Genomic DNA, 27454 nt, shown 5'->3' with positions numbered 1-27454 from the left:
AAATAAATAAAATAAAATAAAATGCATCAAATGACTAAACTCTGTTAGTACCTACAGTTTACATAACTCCATTCAGTGCTGCAAAGATAAGTGAGCAGGTAATATTCAGCCTATAGCATGGGGAATAGTGCACCAAGGGCTAGAAAAGGGGACCAGGTGTTAGAAGAACACAGAGGAAAAGGAAATTTTTTTCCTCCTGGGAGAAATACAGGAAAGCTTCATGAGTCAAGTGGCATTTGAGCTGGGAGAAGAAAACAAAACAGAGATAAGATTTCTTTAGAAGCTGAGATTCTCAACTGCATCTGTCAACAGGCTTTTAAGAAGCCCTGCAAAAAAAAAAAAAAAAAAAACACCAGTATATTTAAATGAACGACAAAATCATACAGGACTTCAAATAATTGGTATTAAAATACAAAACTTACTTTAAAAAAGACAAATATGTGATAGAGTACCATATGTGATTCTTTATTAATGCAGTCAATAAAATCTAGCAGCAAGTCTAACATCTACCATAATTTCAAAGCAGCAATGAGTGTTTTTTGAGACATCTGTAAACGTCTGTAATATGAAATGACAATGTCTGTGATTTCTTTTGGCAACAAAAACAAAATACATAGATACTGCCAATACTACTATGGTCTGTTACCTACTTTTATAATGAAAGGAAATGAAATACTGCAGTTGTTGTTCAATCGCTCAGTCATGTCCAACTCTTTGAGACCCCATAGACTATAGCACGCCAGGCTTCCCTGTTCTTCACCAACTCCCAGAACTTGCTCAAACTCATGTCCACTGAGTCAGTGATGCCATTCAACCATCTCATCCTCTGTTGTCCCCTTCTCCTCCCACCTTCAATCTTTCCCAGCATCAGGGTCTCTTCTAATGAGTCAGTTCTTTCCATCAGGTGGCCAAAGTATTGGAGCTTTAGCATCAGTCCTTCCAATGAATATTCAGGTTTGATTTCCTTTAGGATTGACTGGTTTGATCGCACTCCAAGGGACTCCCACGAGTCTTCTCCAACACCACAGTTCAAAAGCATCAATTCTTCGGCACTCAGCTTTCTTTATGGTCCAACTCTTACATCTAGCCACGACTACTGGAAAAACCATAGCTTTGACTATATGGACCATTGCTGGAAAAGTGATGTCTCTGCTTTTTAATAAGCTGTCTAGGTTTGGCATAGCTTTTCTTCCAAGGAGCAAGCATCTTTTAGCAGTCAATAAAAATAAAGATGTAATTTTTCCCTTTTCAAGTTCAGAGATTCAAAGTTATTGTTTCCAAGGACCCAAGTTAACAAATTCGGATAGAGAAAACGGCCCAAACATAAGAGATATTCAGGTAAGGCAGGCCAAACCCTCAAATCTCACCAACAAGAAGGTTCTTCATCCCTCGATCGTTATATTACAAAGTGTCCTGTAATTTCCAAAACAGTATCTTTTTTAAATAAAAAATGAGTGAAAGAGGCTAGAAAACATCTTTCCACAGGTTATATATAGTTTCTTTCTAAAAGTGGAGTAGATGACAGCATGTTGGTAAGTTTATTAAGAAATATACATATATATGCAATAGGATTATGTATGTAAAACTGTATGCAAGTATGAGTGACTGTAAGCATGTTTTATAAACATCGATGCCCAGAAAGAATTGTGCATCAAATATTAATAATAATTAGAATTCAGAGGTGATTTTACTTTTATCTTTGTATTTTCTGTAATTGGAAAATGGGCCAAAAAATACCCCAAAATATTAGGTGATTTATGGTAGCACACATTCCACACAGTATAAAACAGAGCTGGTACTAGCACTCAGAAACATCCTTCTTTTGTATCTTCAGCTTTAGCACTGAATGCACCTGAACACAGGAGGTAGGCATAATTATTTGTCCCAACTTAACTATTCAGAAACTGAGACTCAGAGTCTGTTATGTGATTTGCCCAAAGTCACAGAGAAAGTAACTGGAGAAGCTGAGACTAGAGTCCAGTTCTCCCGTCCCTTGAGAAGGCAGAATAGTATCATCGTTGAAAGCAAGGGCTTTTGCAACAGCCTGACCTTGGTTAAGTCCCAGCTATGTCACTTACTTGCCGGTAAACTTGGACAAATACCTGAATTTTTCCAATTCTAGAGTTCCCCATACTTCTTTACTTCAAAGAGTTATGCTGTTGATGGAAACTATCCAATAACGTGAAACCCTATGACAACCTCTGACATAAAAGAAACATTCTCATCTCAATCACTATGCCTCCCTGTCTCTGTCCCGGGGGGAAGGATTCCAGCATTATCTCCCAGAAGCAGCAGATGTAACTGCTCGTTAGGCTCAGCAGCCCAGTTCTAGTCTCAAAAGTCAACTAGGATTCATTGTGTGAATGTGCAGCTCTACTGAACCAGAAATGCACAGCATCAGGCTGAACTGAACATGGGACAGGATGCTGGAGTGCTGAGCAGCCAGTCTGGGGATCTCTAGGGATTCAGATTCAATAGGTCTGAAAGGGGATCAGAGATTCCAAACTGTTAAAAAGCTCCAGGAGAGTCTAAAGAGCTAACATTCAATGACAAGTTCCTGGTTTGACATAAGAGAGTCCACTATTTCTGTGAATACAAAAGGGGCCCAGTCTAATCACAAGCAACGCATCACCCAATGGCTGGCACGACAAGGCCTCATGGAAAGACCAGGGCTCTTCTGTCATGAAGGGCAGTGACTGCCTAGAACAGTGGAGGGAGAATGGAAACCAACTCAAACTAGAAGCAAAAATAAATGTAGAGGGACTTCCCTGCCCCAGATGCATAATGTTTTCAGAGCTGGAACAGACTTCAAAGATGACTTTGTCTGTTATACAGATACCACCGCACATCAGTGACTAGAACGCAAAGGAAGTTACCAAGACTTAGCAACGATTCACAATAAATCCCCTCAGTAAAGATAGCTGGATGAATTCATTAAGGAAAAGTAACACTCAAACACCCGAAAGACAAGGCTTCAAAATGGCCTACTCCGTAGACACAAAAAGTGCCTAAAAATATGGTAGATCTGACAGCACTCAGAAACACCATGGGTCTGAAAGGAGACAAGAGTGAGCAAACCATTCTCTTTTTGGAGTTGATGGGCAAGCGGAAGAGGGAGGAGTCTCCCACATGAATTAAAGTTTTTGCTCACTATTTTATTCTTATGACCCTACATACTGTTTGGCAAACAGCATAACATTCAGTAATTACTTGCTGAACGCATGAATGTAAGAAAGACCTGTATATGTATGGCTGAGTCCCTTTGCTGTTCACCTGAAACCACCACAACATTGCTAATCGGCTATACCCCAATACAAAATAGAAAGCTTTGAAAAAAGAAAAGAGACAGGACAAAAGAGACCATCTCTGTTCCTGCAGGCTAAGCAGGGTACTGAGTGGTACAGCACTCCCCAGGGAGTGGGGCCTCTTTGGTTGTCTGGTCCAGAAGTGACAGAAACAGACTGCCCATACAGTGGAAGGAACATGAGCTTTTGGGTCAGACATCCTTTTATAGGTTCAAATGCAACCTCTGTATGGTCTTGGCATAAGTACTTGACCTCTTTGAGCCTCAATGTTTCATCTTTAAAAGGGGATAATACCATTTACTTCACCTCTAAAAGAGGCATGATGATATTTATCCTTATAAAGTCTCTGGAAAAAAAATTACATGAATAGATTTATGCAAAGTAGCTAGCACAAGGGCCAGCATACAGTATGAACTTAACAAATGGTAATGTGAGTTGGAATTAATCATGCCCTCTACAGCCAGAGCCTTTCTTCTCCTAAGTCACCTCTAAATATACTCTGTAGTCTTTCTGATAGGAAGCTACAGAGATAATTCTAGTGTTAAGTTCACTAGATTTTCTAAAAATGCCAATTTCTTAAAAATAAATCATAAAATCCTGTATACCTTCCTTTTTGGTTTACAAAGTAACTTCATATGCACCCATAACAATTCTGAAACCATGCATTACTATATCCATGTTTAACAGATGAAAATATTACTATCCATGTTTAATAGACAAAATTATTATTATTTGTGTTTAATAGACGAAAAAACTAAGACCACTTAGCCAGCAAGAGGCAAACTAAGACAGGAACTATAGGTTTTAACATTTATTATAAGGACCATCATTTTCTCAACCTGAAATTCAAAACAAATGATCCTTTTATGGAATAAAATACTCAAATTCAGATTGCTCCAGGACTCACCTCAGATGCTGCCTGGATTACCCTAATACTTGCAGCTGAAATCAGAAACAAATTTCTGAAAGAAGAGGGAATACTTTGTTTTTAAACAAAGTCCCTCCTTTGGATTTAATGCATCAACTCTTAATTAAAAAAAAAAAAAAGACCTAGAATCAGGCCAATGTGAGATTTAGCAACCTCTTCCACTTATTAGCCATGGAACCCTGGATGATTCTTAATCCTAGTAAATTTCAATATCTTTATCTGGATAACAGGAAAGCAATACCTACTCCTAAAGTTATGTGCATTTCCAGGCACCAAGAAGGCAGTCAGTAAGTGATGACTCCTCTAATGACCACACCATGGTACTGACCATTTGTATTGAAGGGGAAGTATATGGACTGCTTGTTTCTTCCTGGTTCTTTTAGCTTCTGCGTAACCCCTGTTCTGCATCTGTTCAATAGGGATACAACCAGTCTTCATCCAACTTCAGCAGGGGAATGAAGATAACAAAAGAGCTGGCAGAGATATTATGCAAACACCAAATATTATTAAAACATTAATGAACTCTGGCAATTTCCCTGAATTTTGATAAATGGCGTTTATTATGCACTGCCTCTCCCACAATCTGGGCTCTCAAATATTTTAACTAGATAATAACAGCAATCATTCTCCAAAAAGACCAAGGTGTAGAGAAATAAAAAGCGAATCTAGATGACTCCCACAAACACCTGCTTCCAAAGGAATCAGAATCTCCGGACAGAGAATGTTAGGACAGACCACAAAGCCACTGTGTGACCAGTAGTGGGCTCAGACCTATTCCACAGCATATGCAGACCTCCACTTTGGTAGGACAGTGGAGTTTCCTGGTGCTGACAGGTCACTGTTTATGACAACAGTCTATATCACCACTTTGCTCTTCTGCATAAAGTTACCTCCAATCTAGATAAAACAAAAAGGATCTTGGAAGCTGGGGGTGCTTATTCCGGGCTAAAAGTCTCAAACAGAGAGTGGCTGCTCCTGCCAATAGCCTAAAAAGAGAGGTAGTGTTATCCACAGTTCCATTAAAGAGGTTTGCACCAAATTCCCCTGTCATTTCATTCTGTGTGAGGGGATAATGTTTTTAAGCTGCTAACAATCCTCAGGTGCTGCTCCAACAGAGGCAGAACAAAGCCAGGAGGACTCAACCCCGTTATATCTCCCCTCACCCCAACTCACAGAAATAAGGGCCTGGTCCCACCCCTGTAACACCTTAACAAGCTGAGGGTTATTAAGACACCTCATTCGCATATTCATTAAAGACGCTGAGCTGTGGCAAGTGAAACAAAGTGCACAAAAAGAGATTTTGTTTTTTTAAGCCCAGCGAAAATCCGCTTTAGAAAAAGTAAATCCACACAGGGACCCTTGCTGTCGCCAAACCTTCACTTGTCTAGAGCAGCCAGCACCTCATTAAAGGAAAGCAAGCAACGCACAAATGAATGCAGCACCGCACACAGGCAGGCTCATTTCGCCATCTGCCTTCTAGTGTCCAGAGGGGTAAGAGGCTTAAATGACATTCTCCTGAATTTTTCTCTCCTGCAGGTGGAAACATCAGATTCCCAGGGGGTGAAAAAGACCGCTCTTGCAAGATAAAGTGGGTAAAAAGGAATAAAAGGGAATTTCGTTTACCTGTCAACACACTCATGATGTTCAACACAAAATGAATTAAGCAATAATTCATTCGCCATTCATATCTGGGTAAATTTGTGAAATCAGTGTATCAGCTGTGGGGTTAACACAGAAGTTCCTAATGAGCTGGGCGTTTAAACTTAACCCCTTCCCATAGCCTCCCCTTTTCTGCTCCTTGAGTATCCCTGACTGATGGTGACCAAGCACCTTTTCCTAGTGAACGACCTAGAGCAAGAGACATCGGAATTGATTTGGGGGGCTGTAAAAACACAACGGGCAATTTCCATTAGACACGCTGAAGAGAGAGGCTATGATTAAACAACTTAAATAACTGCCCTGAGCATTCTCTGTATATCCTCACCCTTCTGACAAGCACCGTGCTGGTTTTCAGATCTGAAAGCTTTGTAAGCTTGTAAAGTTTCCCTCTGGAATCCCATCCCACCACAAGATTAGGGAGTAATTTAAACACACGCGCACACATATACACACCCCACATTTATCTAAATACTAGCTGAATCGTCGAATATCTCAACAGAGTGCTTTCCAACCTCATACACAATCTAGGAACACTTGGGGAGAATGGAGCAAAAGGTAAAAAAATCCAGCCCCAAGTTTTAATGTGCTTCATACAACTTCCCAAAACGTTACTACCCTCCGCGGCCACACGTTCAACTTGTTATTACCCACTTCTTGGGCTGTGGGGAGGACGCAAACCAAGACGGAAGGTACACTCTGATAGAACTAGCAACGAGAGGAGGCAGCCGGATGAAATCCAATAGATGGCAGGACGAAGGGAAAAACTCAAGTCTTCCTCTGCAGTCAAAGACCTTTTCAATGAAATTTTCCACTACCTGGTAAATTGCCCAAGAATGTGTTTGTCGAGGTCACAGAGACACGAGGCAGGCAGCGCTACACTGGAGTCCCAGTTCGGTGGAGTGTTAACCCCCAGGCCACGTACTGCATGGCAGCCAGAGTTGCCTCGGTGGAGCCGCAAGCTACGTGGGAGGCTCCCACCAGCGGACTCTCACAGCAATACCCCGAACTACAGGATACTAGGGGATTATTCGATCGCCCTGCCCGGCTCAATTATTTTCCTATATACAACATTCAACAATCTGTTAAGGACCTGTAGGTGCCAGGCTGGGGGATGGGAGAGGCGGCTTTATTCTAATCCAAACGTCGCCGAGGTTCGAAACCCAGGACACCTCTCTCGGCCAGCGAACAGACAGAACACAAAGAGCAAGGGGCTGGCGATCCTCGGGGTCAGAGGTCTGAGCGCGGTCATTTTCGAGCTGGGAATTAGGAATTCCGAGCTCAGCAAGAACCCTGGAGAAGCACCGGAAATGCTTCCAACCGCTTCAATGGGAAATCTATTGGGAAATCTATTTGCAAATCAAAGTTGCAGGAACTCCGGGCGCCCAGCCTACTCGAGCGGGTTACTAGGGAACACCCAACAAGTTTGGCCACCGGGGGCTCGGCGTGACAGCGCCGCGCCGCAAGACTGCTCGCAACTTGTCGCTCGGGAGCCGAGCCAGAGCCCCAAGCTGTCTCCGCTCCCCGAGCTCCAGAGAGGACCTGAGACTCGGCGCAGGGAAGGAGCACGTCCGTGCCTCCGGAGACAAATCCCTTCATTGAAGGCGCCGCGGGTTCTCATCTGGACCGCGCGGCTTCCAGAGGCTTCCCCTCAACTGTGAGCCCTTTCACCACCAACGCTTCACCTGCCTACCACCCCCAGTCGGCGAGAAATTAACAAAAGAGTCAGTAATCGGGGGCGGTGCGGAAAAGGGACCCGGGGCAAAGTATAGTTAGGAGGGAAGGGAAGGCAGCTCAGGTTGCGGCGCAGAAAGAATGGAAAAGGCAGAACTGAGATGGGTTATACCCCCAGGCACCTGGCTCCGGGAAGAACCGGAGAAGGGGGAATGGGTTCTTTACCCTGTTTCCCATCACTCTCTCACACACACACCCCTCTCTTTTTCCTCCTTACCCAACATGGAAAAGATGAAATCCTTAGCTGTGTGAATCTCCAGTGCTCTCTGGTCGTCATATTCCCGCTGGTCGTGCTTCGTAAATTCTTGGATGAGTTTGTTCAATTCCTCCACCCGAGCTCCTGACCTGAAATCCAGCTCCGGGAACGCAGGCTTGTTGTTACAGCCCAGGGAGGCTGCCTTGCTGGCGGTGGGAGCCGCCATCTTCATACAAAACGCGCCGAGTAGCAGCTCCGCGGCGGCGGCAGCACCCACCCCCGCCCCCCCACCCAGCCCCCCTGGGCCTCCTCCCCTCGTCGGCTCCTTGGCTGTGACCCCGGCCTGTGGGCGGGCTGGCGGACCGGCGTCTAGGCGGGCGGTCCCGGCTGGGTGCGCTCCGGGCGTACGGGCTTCAGGAGGATCTGGACTGCAGCGAGAGTGCGTGTGTGGCCCCGACACCCTTTCCTGCGGCCCCAAGCCGGCCCAGATGCAGTAGGTCCCTGCCCTCCCCTGGCCCTCGCTGGCCCGGACTATAGCGGTTGTAGAGCCAACCTAAGCCTCCCCCGGGCGAGGAAAGTGAAGTGGAAACAATGTGAAATTCACCAGCTCTGAAATCAACAAGCTGCCGGCTCCGGTGTTACGGAGCCAGCACCAGCGTCCCCCATTTAAAGGGACAGCGCACCCAGTGGAAAGAAAAATAAATAAATGACAGAGGTCTGCGCTCCATACCACTTGCCAGTCTGTACTCGGGCAGACGTGAGAGATGTAGATGTATTCTTTTCTGCCTCCACTCCCTTAGGGGGCAGGGATTGTCAAGCGCCTTCAAGGAGAAAGAAGTCTTCCTCTGTCTGATTTTAAGGGCGGTGTCCTGGGCGAGGGCATCCCTATGCGAGGTTTCCGTCTCAAGAATTCCAGCGCCTTTAGATGGTGAAGGAGCCCGCCTTAAGGAATGTAAAAACCAACCTTCTGCCCTCTTCTGCACAGACTGCCAAAAATATTAGGATTAAACATATAAAATAGAGTGTCCTCCCTGTCCCGTACAGACATTCCCATTAGCCACTATAGTATTCCTACTTTTGCCCTAGGTAATCAAATTTTCCTGGATAACAGCTTATTAAACTTAATATAGTGTCTTAATGAAGTTCAGCCCGTTCCAATATTAAGATAGGAAAACCAAAGTGTAGGCGTGAGGAAGGGGAACATAATTAATTGCCCCACCTTCCAGTGAATGTTCAATGACGTGGTGAAAATTCTCATTCAAACAGATAAAATTTGAGCTCCTACTATTTGCCAGGCAGAGTGCTAGAATCTCTGTGGACAGTGATAAGACAAAAGACAAGGTTCCTGAGATGGAGTCATACTCAACAAGGCAGATTCTACCTAAGTCCAAGGTCCTTCAGATGTTTTTACCATTTATGAGGTTTTTGACTCAGACACTTAGGAGGCCTCCTACTCGTTGTTCAGTTGCTAAGCAGTGTCCGACTCCGCGATCTTAGAAAAGGTTTATCTTCCTCGCTAGCTCTCCAAAATCCAACTTGTCTCTATCCCATAGGCTGGATATAAGAGCTTTTTCTTACCTGGGTTCTCATAGCCAAGAATACAAACTCTTCTGTTAATTCAGGCTCTGTCTTTTCCTATAAAATAGAGGTGATAATTCCTATCTCATAGGTTGTTTTGAAGATTACATGAAATAAAGTGGGCCAAGCACTTAGTGAAATACCTGACACATAAGTGCTTAATTAAATGTTAGCTACTACAATCCCTGGGTCTGGAAGATCCCCTGGAGAAGGAAATGGCAACCCACTCCAGTATTTTTGCCTGGGAAACCCCATGGACAGAGGAGCCTAGCCAGGGTTTCTGTCCAAGCAAAAGAGTCAGACACAACTTTTAGCAACTAAAACAAGGACAACAACAAACCATGGAGGAGAAGGGTAAAAAAGTTTTTGTTAAGTGAATTGGTAATTTCTTTTTTTCTTTACAAATTAAATGACTGAGTCCATTCTTTCTATGCTTTTTTCTATAAGCTTTCCCTAAGACCCTCCCCCAAGCTGGTGGCAACATCTTTCTCCTTAGAACCTCCACTGCACCCTTTCAGAAACTTTCATATGCCGCTGATGAATTCTGACCTACTTTTATCATTGTTAATGCAAGTTTCAAACTATGAACTTCCCTAGGATGACTGCATCTTACTCATCTTCAGATTGGTCCCTGTACAAAGGTACTCAGTGTTTATTGCATCAGGTGTTGAATGAAGAACTTTGGCATAACCAGTTAATTTCTTTTTGGGTTTTCTTCTCTTTGAAACAAGCTTTCTCACCCAGCTGATATTAAAGAGGGAATATACATGCCCAGCTGAATGCTGGTTCGCTGATGAGGGAGTTACTTAAAACTCTGGCTTTTGCAGGTCTGCTGTGCTGCCCTGATTTCTCACCTGTGAGAGTATTGCCATTATTTGTGCAGTGGAATAAACTATGTAAGCGGTTGGAACCACGATACAAATCGATCCACTCCCATCTGTCAGTTCTTCTCTCAGGATCAATGATAGCCATCAGCAAGACAGCTGGTTGAGGCACAATCATTTCATGGATCAGAATAATACTAGTTCACCCATTCAAGCAACAACCTCCAACCTAATAGAGTTTGAAAGAATTCAGGCAAAAATTCAAGACACTCTTTCTTTGTTAATTTCCCAAAGTGTGAATGATCCAATGCTCCTCCTTGTGATACTTATAGTCATAGAGATAAAACAGGTAGTAGGAATTATGCCTTGTCCCTCAGCCATGAGTCTTGGATGTTTTGAATAAGGAAGTCAACAAATGGTCTCCCTATTCTTCGACACTATCTGCTCACTTTCCATCAGCCAGATCAGAATTCTATGAGTTATTGACCTTCAGTGAGTCTGTGTGTTTGAATAATGTCCTGAACAGTAAACTAAATACCTTTTAAATGCTCTTATACAGCTACAATATGATGATACAAATATCCTTTGTCCAACTGGCAAAACAGGGAGAGGATCAGATCATAATTTCCTGAACTGGTCTTTTGGGAAACTTAAACCTCTGAGTTCCTGTAGACTGAGCTCCTCAAGGTAAGTGCTGTCTCTTTACTTTCCTAAACACCACATTTAATACATTTCTTGGCTCACCTTATGACTTAATTAATGTGTTTAATGAATGAACCGGAGAAGGCAATGGCACCCCACTCCAGCACTCTTGCCTGGAAAATCCCACGGACGGAGGAGCCTGGTGGGCCACAGTCCATGGGGTCGCTAAGAGTTGGACACGACTGAGCGACTTCACTTTCACTTTTCACTTTCATGCATTGGAGAAGGAAATGGAAACCCACTCCAGTGTTCTTGCCTGGAGAATCCCAGGGACGGGGGAGCCTGGTGGGCTGCCGTCTATGGGGTCGCACAGAGTCGGACACGACTGAAGCGACTTAGCAGCAGCAGTAGCATGAATGAACAAATTAATATCATCTCTCAAAGACCAGGAAGTCAACATTTAGGTGATTTGCGTGCTACGATAAAATATCTCAGTGTAAACTATCTATGGGCTTTCCCACTGGTGCAGTGGTAAAGAATCCATCTGCCAGTGCAGGAGATGCAAGAGACACAGGTTCAATCTCTGGGTCAGGAAGATCCCCTGGAGTAGGAAATGGCAACCCACTATAGTATGCTTGCCTGGGAAATTCCACAGAGGAGCTTGGAGAGCTACAGTCTACAGTGTCGCAAACAGTCAGACATGCACATACAACAACAACAAAAGCTATCTATGGTTTCCCAACAACCACTTGAGTTATTATAAATGTAGGTATTTTTGCTTCTATTTGTGTAGGCTTTTATTTTTCCCTGTGTGTTATATGGCCTAAGAGAAAGAATGGAAATGGAGAGGAAGGTGAAGAGAAACATAATAATTATAGAAGATATTTAAGAGTGTCTTGGGAGATCCACTGGTGGCTTAGACGTTAAAGAACCTGCCTGCAATGAAGGAGACTTGGATTTGATGCCTGGGTCAGGAAGATCCCCTGGAAAGGGAAATGGCAGCCCACTCCAGTATTCTTACCTGGGAAACCCCATGGACAGAGGAGCCTGGCAGGCGACAGTTCATGGACTTGCAAAGAGTCAGACAGGACTGAGCGACTAACAACAACAACAAAGAGTATCTTAGACTTGTAATAAAAGCGCAGGTTTCTAGAGTGTTTCAGATGACTCAGGAAAGATCAATAGAGACTACCATCTAAATAAGCACTAAGGCAGGTCATTCCTTTGGGCTTCCCAGGTGGCTCAGTGGTAAAGAATCTGCCTGCAATGCAGAGATGTAGGCTCAATCCCTCAGTTGGGAAGATCCCCTGGAAAAGGAAATGGCAACCCACTCTAATATTCTTGCCCAGGAAATCCGTGGTAGAACTGGAGCCCCTGGAAGGCTACAGTTCATGGGGTGGCAAAGAGTCAGACATGATTTAGGGACTAAAACAAAAACAAAAAACAGGTCATTCCTTTACTTGCGTGTGCAGCATCAAACAGATCAAAGAAACTCCCAGTCTTTCCAAACTGCTGTCCCACTTAGAGGCAGCTGCTGCTGCTAAGTCGCTTCAGTCGTGTCTGACTCTGTGCGACCCCATGGACTGCAGCCTACCAGGCTCCTCCGTCCATGGGATTTTCCAGGCAAGAGTACTGGAATGGGGTCCCATCGCCTTCTCTGACTTAGAGGCAGAAGCTAGCCTGTTACTTTCCCGCTACAAAAGTACATTAGTTTGTGAAAGAAGCCTTCTGCTTACTTCTCTGGGGCTTGTTTGTTTTTAAATACAACTCTCAAGTTCTGTGGCAAACTCTTAGCCATGAATAACTGGGCTGTATTAAAAACAAAAAGTTCCACATCTACATGATGAATTAACAAGATACCATTTTAAACTAAGATTCTCTGATCTGGCAGAGTTTAAAGAGCAGTCCAAGCCACATGATCTGGCCTTCTTAGGCAGTTGAATATTTAATAAAAGTCTAACCAAGGAAGGTAGCCAGAGCTTCTTATGATTTGTAAACGTAGGCAGGAAAAAGAGGCAAACACCATAGACATGTGGAATGTTGATGGCAGAAGGTACGTGAGAGATAAATTCCATCCACCACCTTCACTTTGAGATAGAACTGGGACACAGTAAGGGAAAGGACACTTGCCTACATAGCAGAGACAGTGCTGTTCTATTCCTCATACTAACTTCAAATTTTAGTAAATATTACTTGTTTCCAGACCACCAGAGAGGATGTGGAAAATGCTAGGAAACTGGATTAGAATCATAATAAAAACAAGAGTTGAGTGGCCCTTGGGCAAAATGGACTCATTGATCTTGAAAGTTCAAATCTTGATAAACCAGGGATTGCTGACATTTTGAGTTACTTAGCTACAGTTTGTATTTTTTGTCCTGCCAATAGGTAGCGGTCAGGGCTAGAGCTGAATTTTGAGGTGCACGTGACTTCATCTGGGGCAAGTTGGTAATTTTACCTCTGGCAAGATTAGGCCACTGAATTGTTAGTGAGGTCCCCAGAGCAGGGTGGATAAGTCTTGACAGTCTATTTGGTTCTAACAAGGTGACCCCAGGGTGAAGCCCCACCCCTCTGACACAGTTTCACGGGGGCTCCTTTCAGTCTCTCCTTGAATCCTATGCCCTAAGAGCCCCCGGGGACCTGGGTGGTCTAACTTCCTTTGCAGAAACTGAAGCAATACAAATCACCCAACTCTGTCCTTTTATTCTCTGCTCCTGCTAAGCTCCAGAAAGCCAAATCTGTACCTGTGGAAAGAAGAAAATGGACTCTAGGATGGGGAATGACAATATCCAATAACAATTATTAACCATTGTCTTCCTTACAATGATGGAGCACTTTCTGGTTCAAAGAACTTTGCACATAAAGCTGTTTATCAGATCCTCATAACCTCCTACAGAATAAAGCAGATTGATCAGGATTGTTATTATTATTCCAATAATAACAAGTGCTGCTCAGAGAGATGGCAATGTTTGTGAGGTCATCTGACTAACAGTCATCCATCAGCTCTCTATTTACATATCATCTCCAGCAAAGGGCTTTTCCTGAACCTCCTCTGCTCCCTCCCCACCCACCTAAAACCCATATAGGTCATGGAGACTCCTTACAGACTCACAACTTTGAGCCCTAGCACTGCTGTTTCTCACACTTCACTGTAGCTGCCTCATAACTTGTCTGTCTCCCTCACAAAAATGTATGTTCTATGTGGACAGAGACCTTGTCTCTCTTGACTACCAACATGTCTGGCACTTAGTAAGTATTCAATACAAGTCTGATAAATGAAAAAGTAAATTAATGAACTAGGTGGCTGGCTCAAGCCCCAAACTCAGGTCTTTGATTTATGGCCCAGGTTCTTTCCATCAGACGTCCCTAACTCTGTTGTTAGCAACTACTGAGTCTTCAGAAAAACATTGACAATCTCTTGTTTTCAAGAGCTTTACACCTTACCTAGCATTTCATACACAAAATCTGCTCCCAAAGCTTGAGTTGAGTTCCATGATGACAAACAAAACCTTTCCTTTCTCTTCTCTGTCTTTTAAGTGCAATTCAATAAATTTTATGACAAAATAACTTACAAAACATTAAGTCTAAATATTCAGCACGTCCTTTTTAAAAACGTTGTTGTTATTTATTTATTGGTTGCGCTGTGTCTTTGTTGCTGCATGTGGGCCTTCTCTAGTTGTGGTGTGCAGGCTTCTTGTTGCAGTGGCTTCCCTTATTGTGGAGCACAAACTCTAGGGCGACAGGCTTCAGTAGCTGTGGCACACAGGCTTAGTTGCCCTGTGGATGTGGAAGCTTCCCAGACCAGGGACTGAGCCAGTGTCCCCAGCATTGCAAGGCAGATGCTCAACCACTGGACCACCAGGCAAGCCCAGTATGTCCTTTTTAGGGAAAACTCAGTTTACTTCACCTCTATACATCAGGTAGAAAAAGCAAATTTCTACCCTAGAAATCTTTTTCTTTACGAATGCCTTAACCTGATCTGCCTCTTGAGAAATTTGTATGCAGGTCAGGAAGCAACAGTTAGAACTGCACATGGAACAACAGACTGGTTCCAAATAGGAAAAGGAGTTTGTCAAGGCTATATATTGTCACCCTGTTTATTTAACTGATATGCAGAGTACATCATGAGAAACGCTGGACTGGAAGAAACACAAGCTGGAATCAAGATTGCCGGGAGAAATATCAATAACCTCAGGTATGCAGATGACACCACCCTTATGGCAGAAAGTGAAGAGGAACTAAAATGCCTCTTGATGAAAGTGAAAGTGGAGAGTGAAAAAGTTGGCTTAAAGCTCAACATTCAGAAAACGAAGATCATGGCATCCAATCCCACCACTTCATGGGAAAGAGATGGGGAAACAGTGGAAACAGTGTCAGACTTAATTTTTCTGGGCTCCAAAATCACTGCAGATGGTGACTGCAGCCATGAAATTAAAAGACGCTTACTCCTTGGAAGGAAAGTTATGACCAACCTACATAGCATATTCAAAAGCAGAGACATTACTTTGCCAACAAAGGTTCGTCTAGTCAAGGCTATGGTTTTTCCTGTGGTCATGTATGGATGTGAGAGTTGGACTGTGAAGAAGGCTGAGTGCCGAAGAACTGATGCCTTTGAACTGTGGTGTTGGAGAAGACTCTTGAGAGTCCCTTGGACTGCAAGGAGATCCAACCAGTCCATTCTGAAGGAGATCAGCCCTGGGATTTCTTTGGCAGGAATGATGCTAAAGCTGAAACTCCAGTACTTTGGCCACCTCATGCAAAGAGTTGATTCATTGGAAAAGAGTCTGATGCTGGGAGGGATTGGGGGCAGGAGGAGAAGGGGACAACAGAGGATGAGATGGCTGGATGACATCACTGACTCGATGGACGTGAGTCTCAGTGAACTCCGGGAGTTGGTGATGGACAGGGAGGCCTGGCGTGCTGCGATTCATGGGGTCGCAAAGAGTCGGACACGACTGAGTGACTGATCTGATCTGATCTAACCTGATTGACTGTTCTGGGGAAACCATGGGGCCCCTCTTACCAATCCCTGGACACTGCAGCATCCCCATCTAGCCCTTGAACTTGCCACAAGACCAGGCTCTGGGTCCTCTGCACTAATCCATATCCTGTCTCATATGTACCTTGGGTGCTGGGTCAAGTAGTGAGGAGGTGTGTGTGTGGGGAGGTTGGGGGGGCGGGTGGTGCGGGGGTGGTGGTGCACAATACCTTATCAGTAAAGACTGGAGATGTTCAGTTTGGTTTGCTGTGAGCAATTAAATGAATTGCATAACAGGGGAAATTATATTATTTCTGGGTGGCTACAGAGGATGTTGCTGGGAGAGATGAAATGGGTGGCAGGAATGTAGGCTTCAGCTCAGGGTACAGAAGCATTTTCTATCTACAGGAGCCTCTCTGCACAGAATATGCTGCCTTCTGAGGTAGTAAACTCTCCCCATCACAGTGGTGTTCAGAGCCCTGTTACCCTCTGTCAGAGGTACACCAGAAGAGGTTCCACAGAAGTTGATAAGGAGCAGAGGCTTTGACCCCCGAGGTGCCTTTCAGTCCTGGACAAGCTAAGTCTGTGATTCTTTTTCAGCTACTATAATAACTGAGAACTAGTTTCCTATAAGAGATCTCCTCAAAACCGAACTGTATATGCACTCTGAACACAAGGTGTTTTATATCCATTTTCACATAAGTTCCCAGGATCAAGGACTGTGTCTTTCTTTCTCTTAACTTAAAATACCTATGGATTTCATTGTTTCTGGCTTGCCTACTGTCCAATCTAGCAGGCAATTTCATTCCACCGCCTACAAAGAAATTCTGTTGGTATAGACACCTGCCACACACATCACACACAAATTCTACATCCAAATTCACATTCAGAGAAGCTCTCGGGGTAAGAAAAGGAAAGGATTTCCTCAAACATATTTATTTACACATATATTTTATAATGATAGAAGCTGGCTCTCTGAGCAGGCCTATACAATTGAGCAGGGAATGATAGTGATGCCTGTTTTGTTTTCTAAAGCTTGTCAAAAAATGATTCTCTCAGCCCTGTACTATAACAAGTTTATTTGCAAACCTTGGCTTTTCCCCCCACAACTTTGCCCGGTACTGTACATGAATAGACGGAGTTGTTTCCCTGATCCGAAACCTGGTGTGTTGCGTTGTGGTCCAAAGCTCATTTTAAATTCCAAGCTGTGAAACCTGCAGAGAGGGCATTTGAGAAAAATGCTGACGCTCCTTCAGTTCTGACAACATTATCACCCACAATCATAAATATACTCCTCCATGTCTCCTCAGTCTACTTTTCCTGTTAGTAGTTTCTAAGTAGGAAAAAAAAGACCCCCAAACCTCTTAAATAATTCTCTGTGCTTCTACACTGTCTAGTGGAAAAACAAAGAAAAAAGAGAAAAAAAGAGGGAAATACAGAAAAGAAAGGAGGAAAGAAAAAACTTCCACAGTCCACTTACTCTAATTTCCGATGATTCATGTCTATTTAAACTTATTGTGCCTCCAGATTTTTGTTAGGGAGAGGTAGGGGCATATAGATACGCATTATGGATAAATAAATTCAGTTAAAAGCAAAGGATCAGGGGCAGGAGATGGGCTTGTATCTGGATTTTGCCATTATTTAGTTCCATGTGCATGCGTGCTCAGTCATGCCTGACTCTTTGTAACCACATGGGCTGTAGACCACGAGGTTCCTCTGTCCATGAAATTTTCCAAGTAAGAATACTGGAGTGGGTTGTCATTTCCTACTCGAGGGGATCCTCCAAGCTGAGGGACTGAAGCTACATCTCCTGTGTCTCTTGCAATGGCAGGCCAATTCTTTTACCACTGAGCCACCTGGGAAGCCCAAAGGAAAATCTTCTTCTCTGAAACTCCTTTTCCTCAAATGTAAATGAACAGAATTAAAGTGCCATCCAGGTGTGATGTTCTGAGACTGTGAGTCTGACAGGAAAAGACAAAGCAGTTTTGAACCGGTTACAGTTTCTATCACATTGCGTTTATTAGTTTATTTTCCCCCAGTCTTTTCCTGCACAGTTGAACACTCCATAGTTGAACACGCTAAGAAATTTTTTTAGGTTCTTAGCTTTAAAAGAATTAGCCTGAAATCAGGAGAGGAGAATCTGTAAGTGCATTAAGACCCCCTCCTTGGTGCATCTTGGCTAATAGCCTTTTACTCTCCGCTGGCAGGGGATGGAGAAAAGCTGCTGTGGAAACTCATTCAGCAGCTTGGCCCTGGCGCATGGATGGATGGCCTCTGTGCTCACAGGGAGCAGCCAGGGCTCAGCAGGTATATTCAGACTCCAGAAATCTTCCCCTCAGGAAGAGAGGGAACAAAGGTACCCAAAGAAATTACCCCAGCAAGTATTTACAAGAGGCTGCAAAACAGTGATAAAATAATTTTCTGGCCCTAAAATTAGAAGCAAAGGTTTGATGTTCTGAAGCCCAGGTGCAGAATGAATGTATATATGGACCTTTATAGCTGGTTTATAAAACACAAGGAATTGTGGTTTTGACCAAAATGTCTTAAGGAGTCTTTTTATTTCTTTACAACAAAGTTATAAAAGGAGTCTGGTCCCAGAAATCTGAGGCTGAAGTTCTCTTTAAGTACTCTGGAGAAGAGCAAATTTCTAAATCTCAGGTAGTAACTGATGATAGCATGAAGAATCATGAAAGGAATAACAATCATCACACAATAAATAATATTCGAATGTATAGGATGACAAAACTGGATGCAAAATTAATGATATTATGGCCAGGCAGGCAAATCACAGATATTAAGGAAGGGCAGGAGGGAGTTTAGATTTCTGCCAGATCAAAAACTAATCATTTGGATAAAAAAAATGAAGTGAAAGAATGCATGTGACTTGCCTACGGGAACACAATGAATGGCAGGTCTGGAATTTTTTCCTGCCATATATATCAGTGCAAGAGCCAAAGTACATAAGGGCAAGTTTAAGACTGCTACATAGCCAAAAGTGGTATTTTCTCTAAAACTGTATTTTTATTCGTTCATTCTTTCAGCAAATATTTCTCGAACTTTTATTATGTGTCAGGCATTGTTCTAGGAAATACAGCAGAAATACAGAATACCAGAAATACAGCAGTGAAGAAAGCCAAAATTTGTGTCCCCTTGGAGCTTATAGTTCATGTAAGTCTGTTCCATTTTTTTTCCCAGGTTGAGTAGAAAATTTTATTTGGAGAATAATTGTCTATACAGATATTGATGAGATTCTTGTTCTAAGTCACTTAATTTAAATGATAAACTGTATATATTGTGCTACAAGAAACCTCTCCATCTGTATCAGCCAGGGCTTACTAGAGAAACAGAACCAATATGTACATAAGAGATTTATTTCAATGAATTGGCTTATATGATTGTGAGGGCTGACAAACCCCAAATCTGTAGAGCAGGCAAGTCTTAAGTCTATAGGGCAGGCTGGAAGCTCAAGCAAAAGTTGATCCTGCAGTCTTGAGGCAAAATTTCTTCTAGAAAATTTCATTTTTGTTCTTTAGACCATTCAGCTAATTCAAGAAAGCCCACCTGTATTATTGAGTGTAATCTCCTTTATTTAAATTCAGTTGATTATAAACATTAACCATTTTTACAAAACACTTTCTGAGCAATAGCTATAAGTGTTTGATAAAAACTAGGTACTATGGCCCAGCCAACTTGACACATAACACTAACCATCACAAACCTTCTCTATAAATTTATTAAGTGCTTATTACATGCCAAGTTCTAGGTAAATCATGCACAACCCCTGTTCTCTGAAGGAAAGGTGTAAGTCATTTACTTCAAAAAAATACATAAAAGTATGAAGCTCTGTAAATCCACAATAGAGATGTAAAGAGCAAGAGATGCAAACAACAGTAAAGATCAACCCCAACTTTCCCAAAGGAGAAAGAAACAGTGCTTTTAAGTAAAGAAATCAGGAAAAGCTGAAAACACAAATGACAGTTGACCTTGTCCTTGGAGAATGGGTAAAATTAGAACGAGGAAAACGGGAGGGTTACTTCCTACTATAAGAAATGCCGAAAGTGTAGAGTCAGAAAAATGTGTGATGTATATAGAAACATGAAGTGGCTCAGGCGGGCTGGAAATATAGAGCATTCATCAAAACCTCTTTTATTTTGCTAGTGATTACTCAGTGCTTGTTCAAGTACTCATTCCAAAGATATTAAAACATTTGCAGATGAAACAGAGAGGTCAAGAGACTTCTCCAAAGTCACACAGAAAACCATTCATATACAAGTCAATGCCATTTTTTTTCAGAAGCTACTGACTCTTCAAAAATGAATTTTACCTTCCCTGAGAAAGGACACTATGTTTTATCTTTGTTATTTCAATTTAGCTATCTTTGGAAAAGTCATGTCATTCTTTGACAAATAAAAACATTTACTAGGTCCTAGTTTTCAGTTGGCAACCCACTCCAGCATTCTTGCCTGGAGAATTCCATGGACAGAGAATCCATGGTCCATGGGGTCCCAAAGAGTTGTACACAACTGAGTGACTGAGCACACACACATAGCTTTCAATGAGCATATAGGTATCAGTGCCCCAAACAAGATGTTTAGGGATTTATATCTCATAAAATGAAAACCTATTACTTTTGCCACTCAACTGAGAACATTTCTTGGTTTGGTACTATAAATAAATTGCCGTGGTCAGGGGAATGGTACGCAGAAAGAAGGTATATATAGGAGCCACAGAGTTCACAAGCAAGTCAAGTTCACCCAGGACTCCTGTTATTTCACAGTTGTGTGCTTTGTGTGTTCCACTTACTATAGTTCCTATTAGCCATCATGTTTCCAGGCCCCAAGTCCCGCTCTCATTTCAAGGAATAGGTGTTGGTCTAGCGAGTCACTATGAAACAGACGTGACCTGTGCCTTACTCTACTGACAGCCTCCCCTCTCCCTGCATTACAGTCAATCATCCTTTTGCTTACCTAGGAACTCATGTTTTCTACTAATGACCTAACCAGCCGTGGATTTGTTCCCCAAACTGATGATTTTATGGCACTCAAAACAATACACCTGGTTTTGGGGCTAATGTAACATCTTTTGAAAACTAAGATAATTATTGGAATTAGAGGATTCCAGACACTCGCTGAGCAAGTCTTTGCTCAACTCATACCCTGGGTGATTGAGCAGAAACAAAGTAGACCTGTCTTCTGCCTCTGTCTCCTACCTTCCACTTTATGAAAGGGAAGCTGAGGACCCCAACCAGGAAGTGATATCATCGAGTGTCTGGTTTCATATCTCCATAAGGTACATTACTTTAATTAAACCTATCAAAGAGGCTAGTAAAAGGGAGGCTGGGGAGAAATGAAGTTATTGATCAAAGGAATTAAATGAATGGACATCACCAAGAAGTGGATATTCACAGATGTGTAGACCACTCAAGGGCAATCAAAGTTCAACTTTCTCAGTGGATAGCTGGACATTTGCCCCATGATGATGTTCTATTATTTCCAAAGGTGGGGAGAATTACAAGTGTCTAAAGGTTTAGAATCATATTATTTTAAATTTGCATAATACTTAAGACTTATTGTGTAAAACCTCATCTTATTGCCAATAGCCACAACAATCTTATAGGACAGGCAAACTGTAGACTCACAGAGTGTTGGGTTACATTTTGGAGGGCAGAGTTCAACCCTTCACAGTGGGGAAATAACTTGGGTAGCCGTGTACTAGGAAGCTGTCTGTGTTTCTTTCAGAAGGGCAAGTGTGGAGTGATAGACATGGAGCACCTTGGTGAAGATAAATGGTAATCACATCGACTAATGATCTTTATTAAATAAAATTTCCCCTTCAAGAGTGGGTATTAATCTACTATAATAGGTTTAAGGTATTGTTTTTCATTCTAGCCTCACATTCCTTCAGATAAGGTCTGAATGTGGTATGGTCACATTCCTTCAGATAGAGAGCAGAGTCTCCCCTAAAAAGAGTGGAATCCTCTGGACTGCCCTGGTGGTCCAGTGGTTCAGACTCCATGCTTCCACTGCAGGGAGCATGGGTTCAATCCTTGATTGTGGAATGGAGATCTAGCATGCTGCTTGGCACTGAAAAAAAAAAAAAAGTGAACATCCTCAGAAACAATCATTAGGGTAAAGACAGGGCTCAGAAAAGTACAAATGGCAGGTCTGAGGCAGGTAGAAAGAAGAGCCCTCACTTGCTTGCAATTGGAACTAGAAGAGCTTGAAAAGTCAAAAGTCACTTCCAGGTGGGTCAGGCTCCCATCTGCAGAGGGGGTAGAGCGTATAACAGTAGTGGAGAAGCATCTGTTTCTTTCAGGGCTTGAGTGCACACAAAGCTGGGTGGAAAAAGCTGCCGATGTAGCTGATCATTAAATGAGAGTGGTCTTGTGTGGAGAGTACACAAGTGCTTTAGCAAGAAATTCCCTTGGGAACAGGAAGTTTCAGGTGGCATGGCCTTGATGGGGACCCAGCCACTTCACTGTGGATTGTAATCCTGCCATTGCCTTCCTTGAGGGACTTTACTCTGAGTTTGCTCAGACGAATTCTTTTGCATATTCTTTGAGGACTAATATTTCAATGATAAATTCATGGAAAGAGGAGGTGAATACCAGAAATTTCTTCTTGAGGTTCTCCAAAGAGGGAGCATTTCCCACAGTAGCCGTCCCTCTCGGTGTATTACACAGTCACAATATCTAGTCTGTTTCATCTAGTGTTAGTCACTCAGTTGTGCCCAGCTCTTTGAGACCCCATGGACTGTAGCCCGCCAGGCTCCTCTGTCCATGGAATTCTCCAGGCAAGAATACTGGTGTGGGTAGCTATTCCCTTCCTCAGGGGATCTTCCTGACCTAGGAATCAAACCCAGGTCTCCTGCATTGCAGGCAGACTCTTTACTATCTATCACAACTGGTTCATTTCATCTAATTGGAGATCAAATTACAGTTTTCAGGCCGGTGGTAACCATTCTTTTTACCTGCCTGACTAAAGCTGTAGTCCATGGGGTCGCTGAGGGTCGGACACGACTGAGCGGCTTCACTTTTACTTTTCACTTTCATGCATTGGAGAAGGAAATGGCAACCCACTCCAGTGTTCTTGCCTGGAGAATCCCAGGAATGGGGGAGCCCGGTGGGCTGCCACCTATGGGGACACGACTGAAGTGACTTGGCAGCAGCAGCAGCAGCAGCAGCAGAGATTTCCAAGCTTACATCGAGTCTGAGACAGCATGTCATTCATGCCTTAGTTCAGTTCAGTTCAGTCATTCAGTTGTGTCTGACTCTTTGGGACTCCATGAACGGCAGCACACCAGGCTTCCTTGTCCATCACCAATCCTGGAGCTTGCACAAACTCATGTCCATCGAGTCAATAATGCCATCCAACCATCTCAATCTTGCCTTCAATTTTTCCCAGCATCGGAGTCTTTTCCAATGAGTCAGTTCTTCACATCAGGTGGCCGAAGTATTGGAGTTTCAGCTTCAAATCTGAATTCAAGACTCGCAATCTCCACAAAAGACTGTGGGATTATTCCCATTTTTCAAAGTAGAAAACTGAGGTTTGAACTGATGGTATAACTTGTCCACATGGTAGTCAGAAGCATACCTAGACTTTTACCTGTGTCTACTTCAGTCTAGCTCTAGGGTTTTGACCACCACACTGGCGACCTTCCTGGTTGCCTCCCAAAACACATGGTGATTCAGTGGTCAGGGTACTGGGTGGGAAGTGATGTGGCTGCCACAGTAGGCCTGATACCTTGGGTCTGTTGATTACTAGCTCTATGACCTTTAGGACCTCTGAGCCTCAGTTTTCTCCTCTGCAAAATAGGTACTATTCTTCCATCCTAGTTACAGTGTTTTTATGGAGGACATGTATAAAGATATAAAACCTCTAAAAATACTTAAAAATTTGAGGAACTGTTATACCTTAACTTTATACTTTTCTAGTATTTTTCAAGAATTAATGTGATTTGAGTTTGTGGAGGGAGGAAGAACCCGATGGAAGGAGGATATCACTTATTCATTCAACAAATACTATACACCACGATGCATTAGGAATAATGAAGAACAGGTATTCAACAGCTTCAGGATAGCTGATCTGTGAAAAACTTGATTTCTTTTTTCATACTTAAAAGAGAAGACCACTTATATCAGTTACTGGGAAACCCTCTCTGAATTGCTGTCTGAGATATAACTCTGTTAAAAATGAAACAAAGAAAAAGATCACCCTAACGCTAACCTCCAAGAAAGCTTTGGCCAATTCAGCACCTTTTTCAAGCTGTACATTTCCTCCCCAAATTGTCTACTTAGAAAATTATCTCCCTCTCAGAAGGAAAAAAAAGTGTAGACTGTTCAAAATTTTCAATTCTGCTTCCCAAATAAATATCACTATTGAAAAGTAGATCAGCAAATATTTGCTGAGTGTTTTATGGGTTCTGTACCACATTAAGAATTGAAAGTGCTGCAAGTGGTAAGGGTATGTATGGTGAGGCTGACTACCATTGTCTGGGAGACATGGTCCCTGATGTCAAAGCAATAATAATTTCCATGGAAGCTGTGCTATCAAGTGGAATTTTAGGGGTTGATTAAGGGTCAGATTAAGACATCTGACGAAAACCAGATGTCAATGAGAGAGAGATGCTTGGGCATTCTAAGGTTTATGTTCTTGGATTAGGAAGGTGAACCCTTTTTGTGCAAGATTCTGCAAATGAAGCAGAGGAGACTTAATTGGCTTTGTGGGCAATTAATGAGCCCATTAAAGGTTTTAGAATAGTAACATGATGAAAAGATATGAAAAATCCAAACCAAGTGTCATAGTAAGGAGACTTTTAATTTTGAAAGTTTTATTATCAGAAATAAATTAACTAAGCCAGGTGAAAAAATGTGTAAGTAGAGAAATGTATTGGTCACATAACTAGAACATTCAAGTAGTGGACTTCAGTCATGTTTGTCCAGGCATTCAAATAATGTCATCAGCTCTCTTGATTGGCTTTATTCTTAGTCTCCATGTAATATTAAAATGGCTCTCTATGATGACCTAGAGGGGCAGGATGGGGGTGGGGTAGGGAGGCTCACAAGGGAAGGGATATATGATACTTAGAGCTGATTCACAGCTCTAAGAGCTGATTCCTGTTGTTGTACAGCAGGAACCAATACAATGTTGTAAAACAATTGTCCTTCAATTAAAAAAACATTCTATGATAAACCATAATGGAAAAGAATATTAAAAAAGAATATGTGTATATATATGTGTGTGTGTGTGTGTGTATGGGGAGTGTGTGTGTAAAGAAATGGCTCTCAGGCTTACATGGTTTTAGAGATTATGGCCTAGAGAAAGAGCCTCTGTAGAAGAAGCACCAGAGTGCACTCTGATTGGTCCAACTTAGGTCATGGGCTCATTTTTTGAAAATTCACTGTGACCAGAAGAATGAAGTTGCTTAATTGGATGGGACTGGTTCACACTCAAGCTCTGAGGTAGAGGAAGTGACTCTGGTCAGGCCTTCCCACTGCTTTAAGTGCAATAAATGAGTAAGATATTTACACAATGGGGGTGGAGTCACTTCTCAAAGAAGAGATACTCGGTGTATGTGCGCGCGCACACGCACACACACACACGTATCACCCAAGCTTGACTTTAACACATTTGCAATCCGAAATAGAGCACCTCTCTTTTCTATAAACTGTAGTTTGTTTCTTTAAAAATTACTTTTATTCATTTTATAGGCACTCAGTGCTGTGAGTCATAGCTCTTGCTTTTGAGTACCTATCACAGAAGTTTCCTATTTCTCCACACGCAGATAGATTGAGTTCTGAAAGTTAGTTGTAAATCCTTTTGCCCAAAACTGAATCAGAGATGTATCAAAGCTGGATAATTGACCCTCAAATCCTTCGTAGTGGGGGATTGTCGTTAGGAAGGGATGCCCAGCCTGGAATTATATTTCCTGCTGTTTCTCCTGTGCGTCTGGAGTGGGAGGCATCTGGTTAGTTCTTATCAATGAGAAGCGTGAGAAAGGAATGTCTCTAATGGGAGGGATGGTTAAGAGGTGGGCATGCCTTCTCTAGAACCTCTTCCTCTATCTGTGAGGTGAATAGAGAAGCTTGTCTCTAGGATCTAAAGGAGAGCTTTGTCATGAGACACAGAGTTCCTGGCTCTCTGCCAGGATGTCATCTGACAAGCATTACCTACATTGAATTTGTACATGAATGCAAAATATACATTTATGTGTTAAGTCATCTGACCTTAACAAGTACAGAAGGGTTTAATCTTATCATCCACAACCTCATTTCCACCACATACAATCATGAGAGTGATCTTCAAAATTTAAAAACAAGTATTCGCTTCTTCTTACAAATATACTTTTCCTCCAACAGTGTTCCCCAAAATAACCAATTTATTTCACATGCTGGAAATCTGTGGTCAGGCCAATCAGTTCAGTCACTCAGTTGTGTCTGGCTCTTTGCAACTCCATGAACTGCAGCACGCCAGGCCTCCCTGTCCATCACCAACTCCCAGAGCTTGCTGAGACTCATGTCCATTGAGTTGGATGCCATCCACCCATTTCATCCTCTGTCAACCCCTTCTCCCACCTTCAATCTTTCCCAGCATCAGGGTCTTTTCAAATGAGTCAGTTCTTTGCACCAGGTGGCCAAAATATTGGAGTTTCAGCTTCAGCATCAGTCCTTCCAATGAATATTTAGAACTGATTTCCTTTAGGATGAACAGGTTGGATCTCCTTGCTGTCCAAGGGACTCTCAAGAGTCTTCTCCAACACCACAGTTCAAAAGCATCAATTCTCTGGCTCTCAGCTTTCTTTGTAGTCCAACTCTCACATCCATACATGACTACTGGAAAAACCATAGCCTTGATTAGACGGACCTTTGTTGGCAAAGTAATGTCTCTGCTTTTTAATATGCTATCTAGGTTGGACATAACTTTTCTTCCAAGAAGCAAATGGCTTTTAATTTCATGGCTGCAGTCACCATCTGCAGCGATTTTAGAGTCCCCCAAAATAAAGTCTATCACTGTTTCCACTGTTTCTCCACCTATTTGCCATGAAGTGATGGAACCAGATACCATGATCTTAGTTTTCTGAACGTTGAGTTTTAAACCAACTTTTTCACTCTCCTCTTTCACTGCCATCAAGAGGCTCTTTAGTTCTTCTCCACTTTCTGCCATAAGGGTGGTGTCGTCTGTGTACCTGAGGTTATTGATATTTCTCCTGGCAATCTTGATTCCAGCTTGTGCTTCATCCAGTCCAACCTTTCTCATGATGTACTCTGCATACAAGTTAAATAAGCGGAGTGGCAATATACAGCCTTGATGTACTCCTTTCCTGATTTGGAATCAGTCTGTAGTTCCATGTCCAGTTCTAACTGTTGCTTCTTGACCTGCATCAGATATCTCAGGAGGCAGGTCAGGTGGTCTGGTATTCCCATCTCTTGAAGAATTTTCCATAGTTTGTTGTGATCCACACAGTCAAAGGCTTTGGCATAGTCAATAAAGCAGAAATAGATGTTTTTCTGGAATTCTCTTGCTTTTTCCATGATCCAATGGATGTTGGCAATTTGATCTCTGGTTCCTCTGCCTTTTCTAAATTCAGCTTAAACATCTGGAAGTTCACAGTTCACAT

The 27454-nt window shown here is 42.6% G+C and overlaps 1 protein-coding gene and 1 long non-coding RNA gene across 3 annotated transcripts in view; one reads left to right on the top strand and one right to left on the bottom strand.

The window, feature by feature from the left end:
* MB21D2 (Mab-21 domain containing 2) overlaps window positions 1–8051 on the bottom strand; it is a 122555-nt gene extending 114504 nt beyond the window's left edge. The window contains exons 1-2 of one of the 2 annotated variants that reach the window (XM_025286440.3): window positions 7841–7975; window positions 4562–4706 (exon numbers count right to left, since the gene is read on the bottom strand). Coding sequence is in view for 1 of the 2 variants with exons in the window: in XM_025286430.3 (XP_025142215.2) it covers window positions 7841–8051 (211 nt within the window). In the remaining variant the exon portion in view is untranslated. Of the gene's footprint in view, window positions 1–4561; window positions 4707–7840 lie in introns of both variants that reach the window. The other variant, XM_025286430.3, reaches the window with a different exon arrangement.
* Window positions 7482–27454, top strand: part of LOC112585183 — a 31221-nt gene continuing 11248 nt past the window's right edge. The window contains exons 1-2 of the long non-coding RNA XR_006551359.2: window positions 7482–7613; window positions 10781–10908. This is a non-coding gene — a long non-coding RNA (uncharacterized LOC112585183). The remainder of the gene's footprint in view (window positions 7614–10780; window positions 10909–27454) is intronic.

Source organism: Bubalus bubalis, chromosome 1 (genome assembly GCF_019923935.1).
Source record: "Bubalus bubalis isolate 160015118507 breed Murrah chromosome 1, NDDB_SH_1, whole genome shotgun sequence".
Taxonomy (NCBI): domain Eukaryota; kingdom Metazoa; phylum Chordata; class Mammalia; order Artiodactyla; family Bovidae; genus Bubalus; species Bubalus bubalis.
This window is presented reverse-complemented; position numbering and strand designations above follow the sequence as displayed.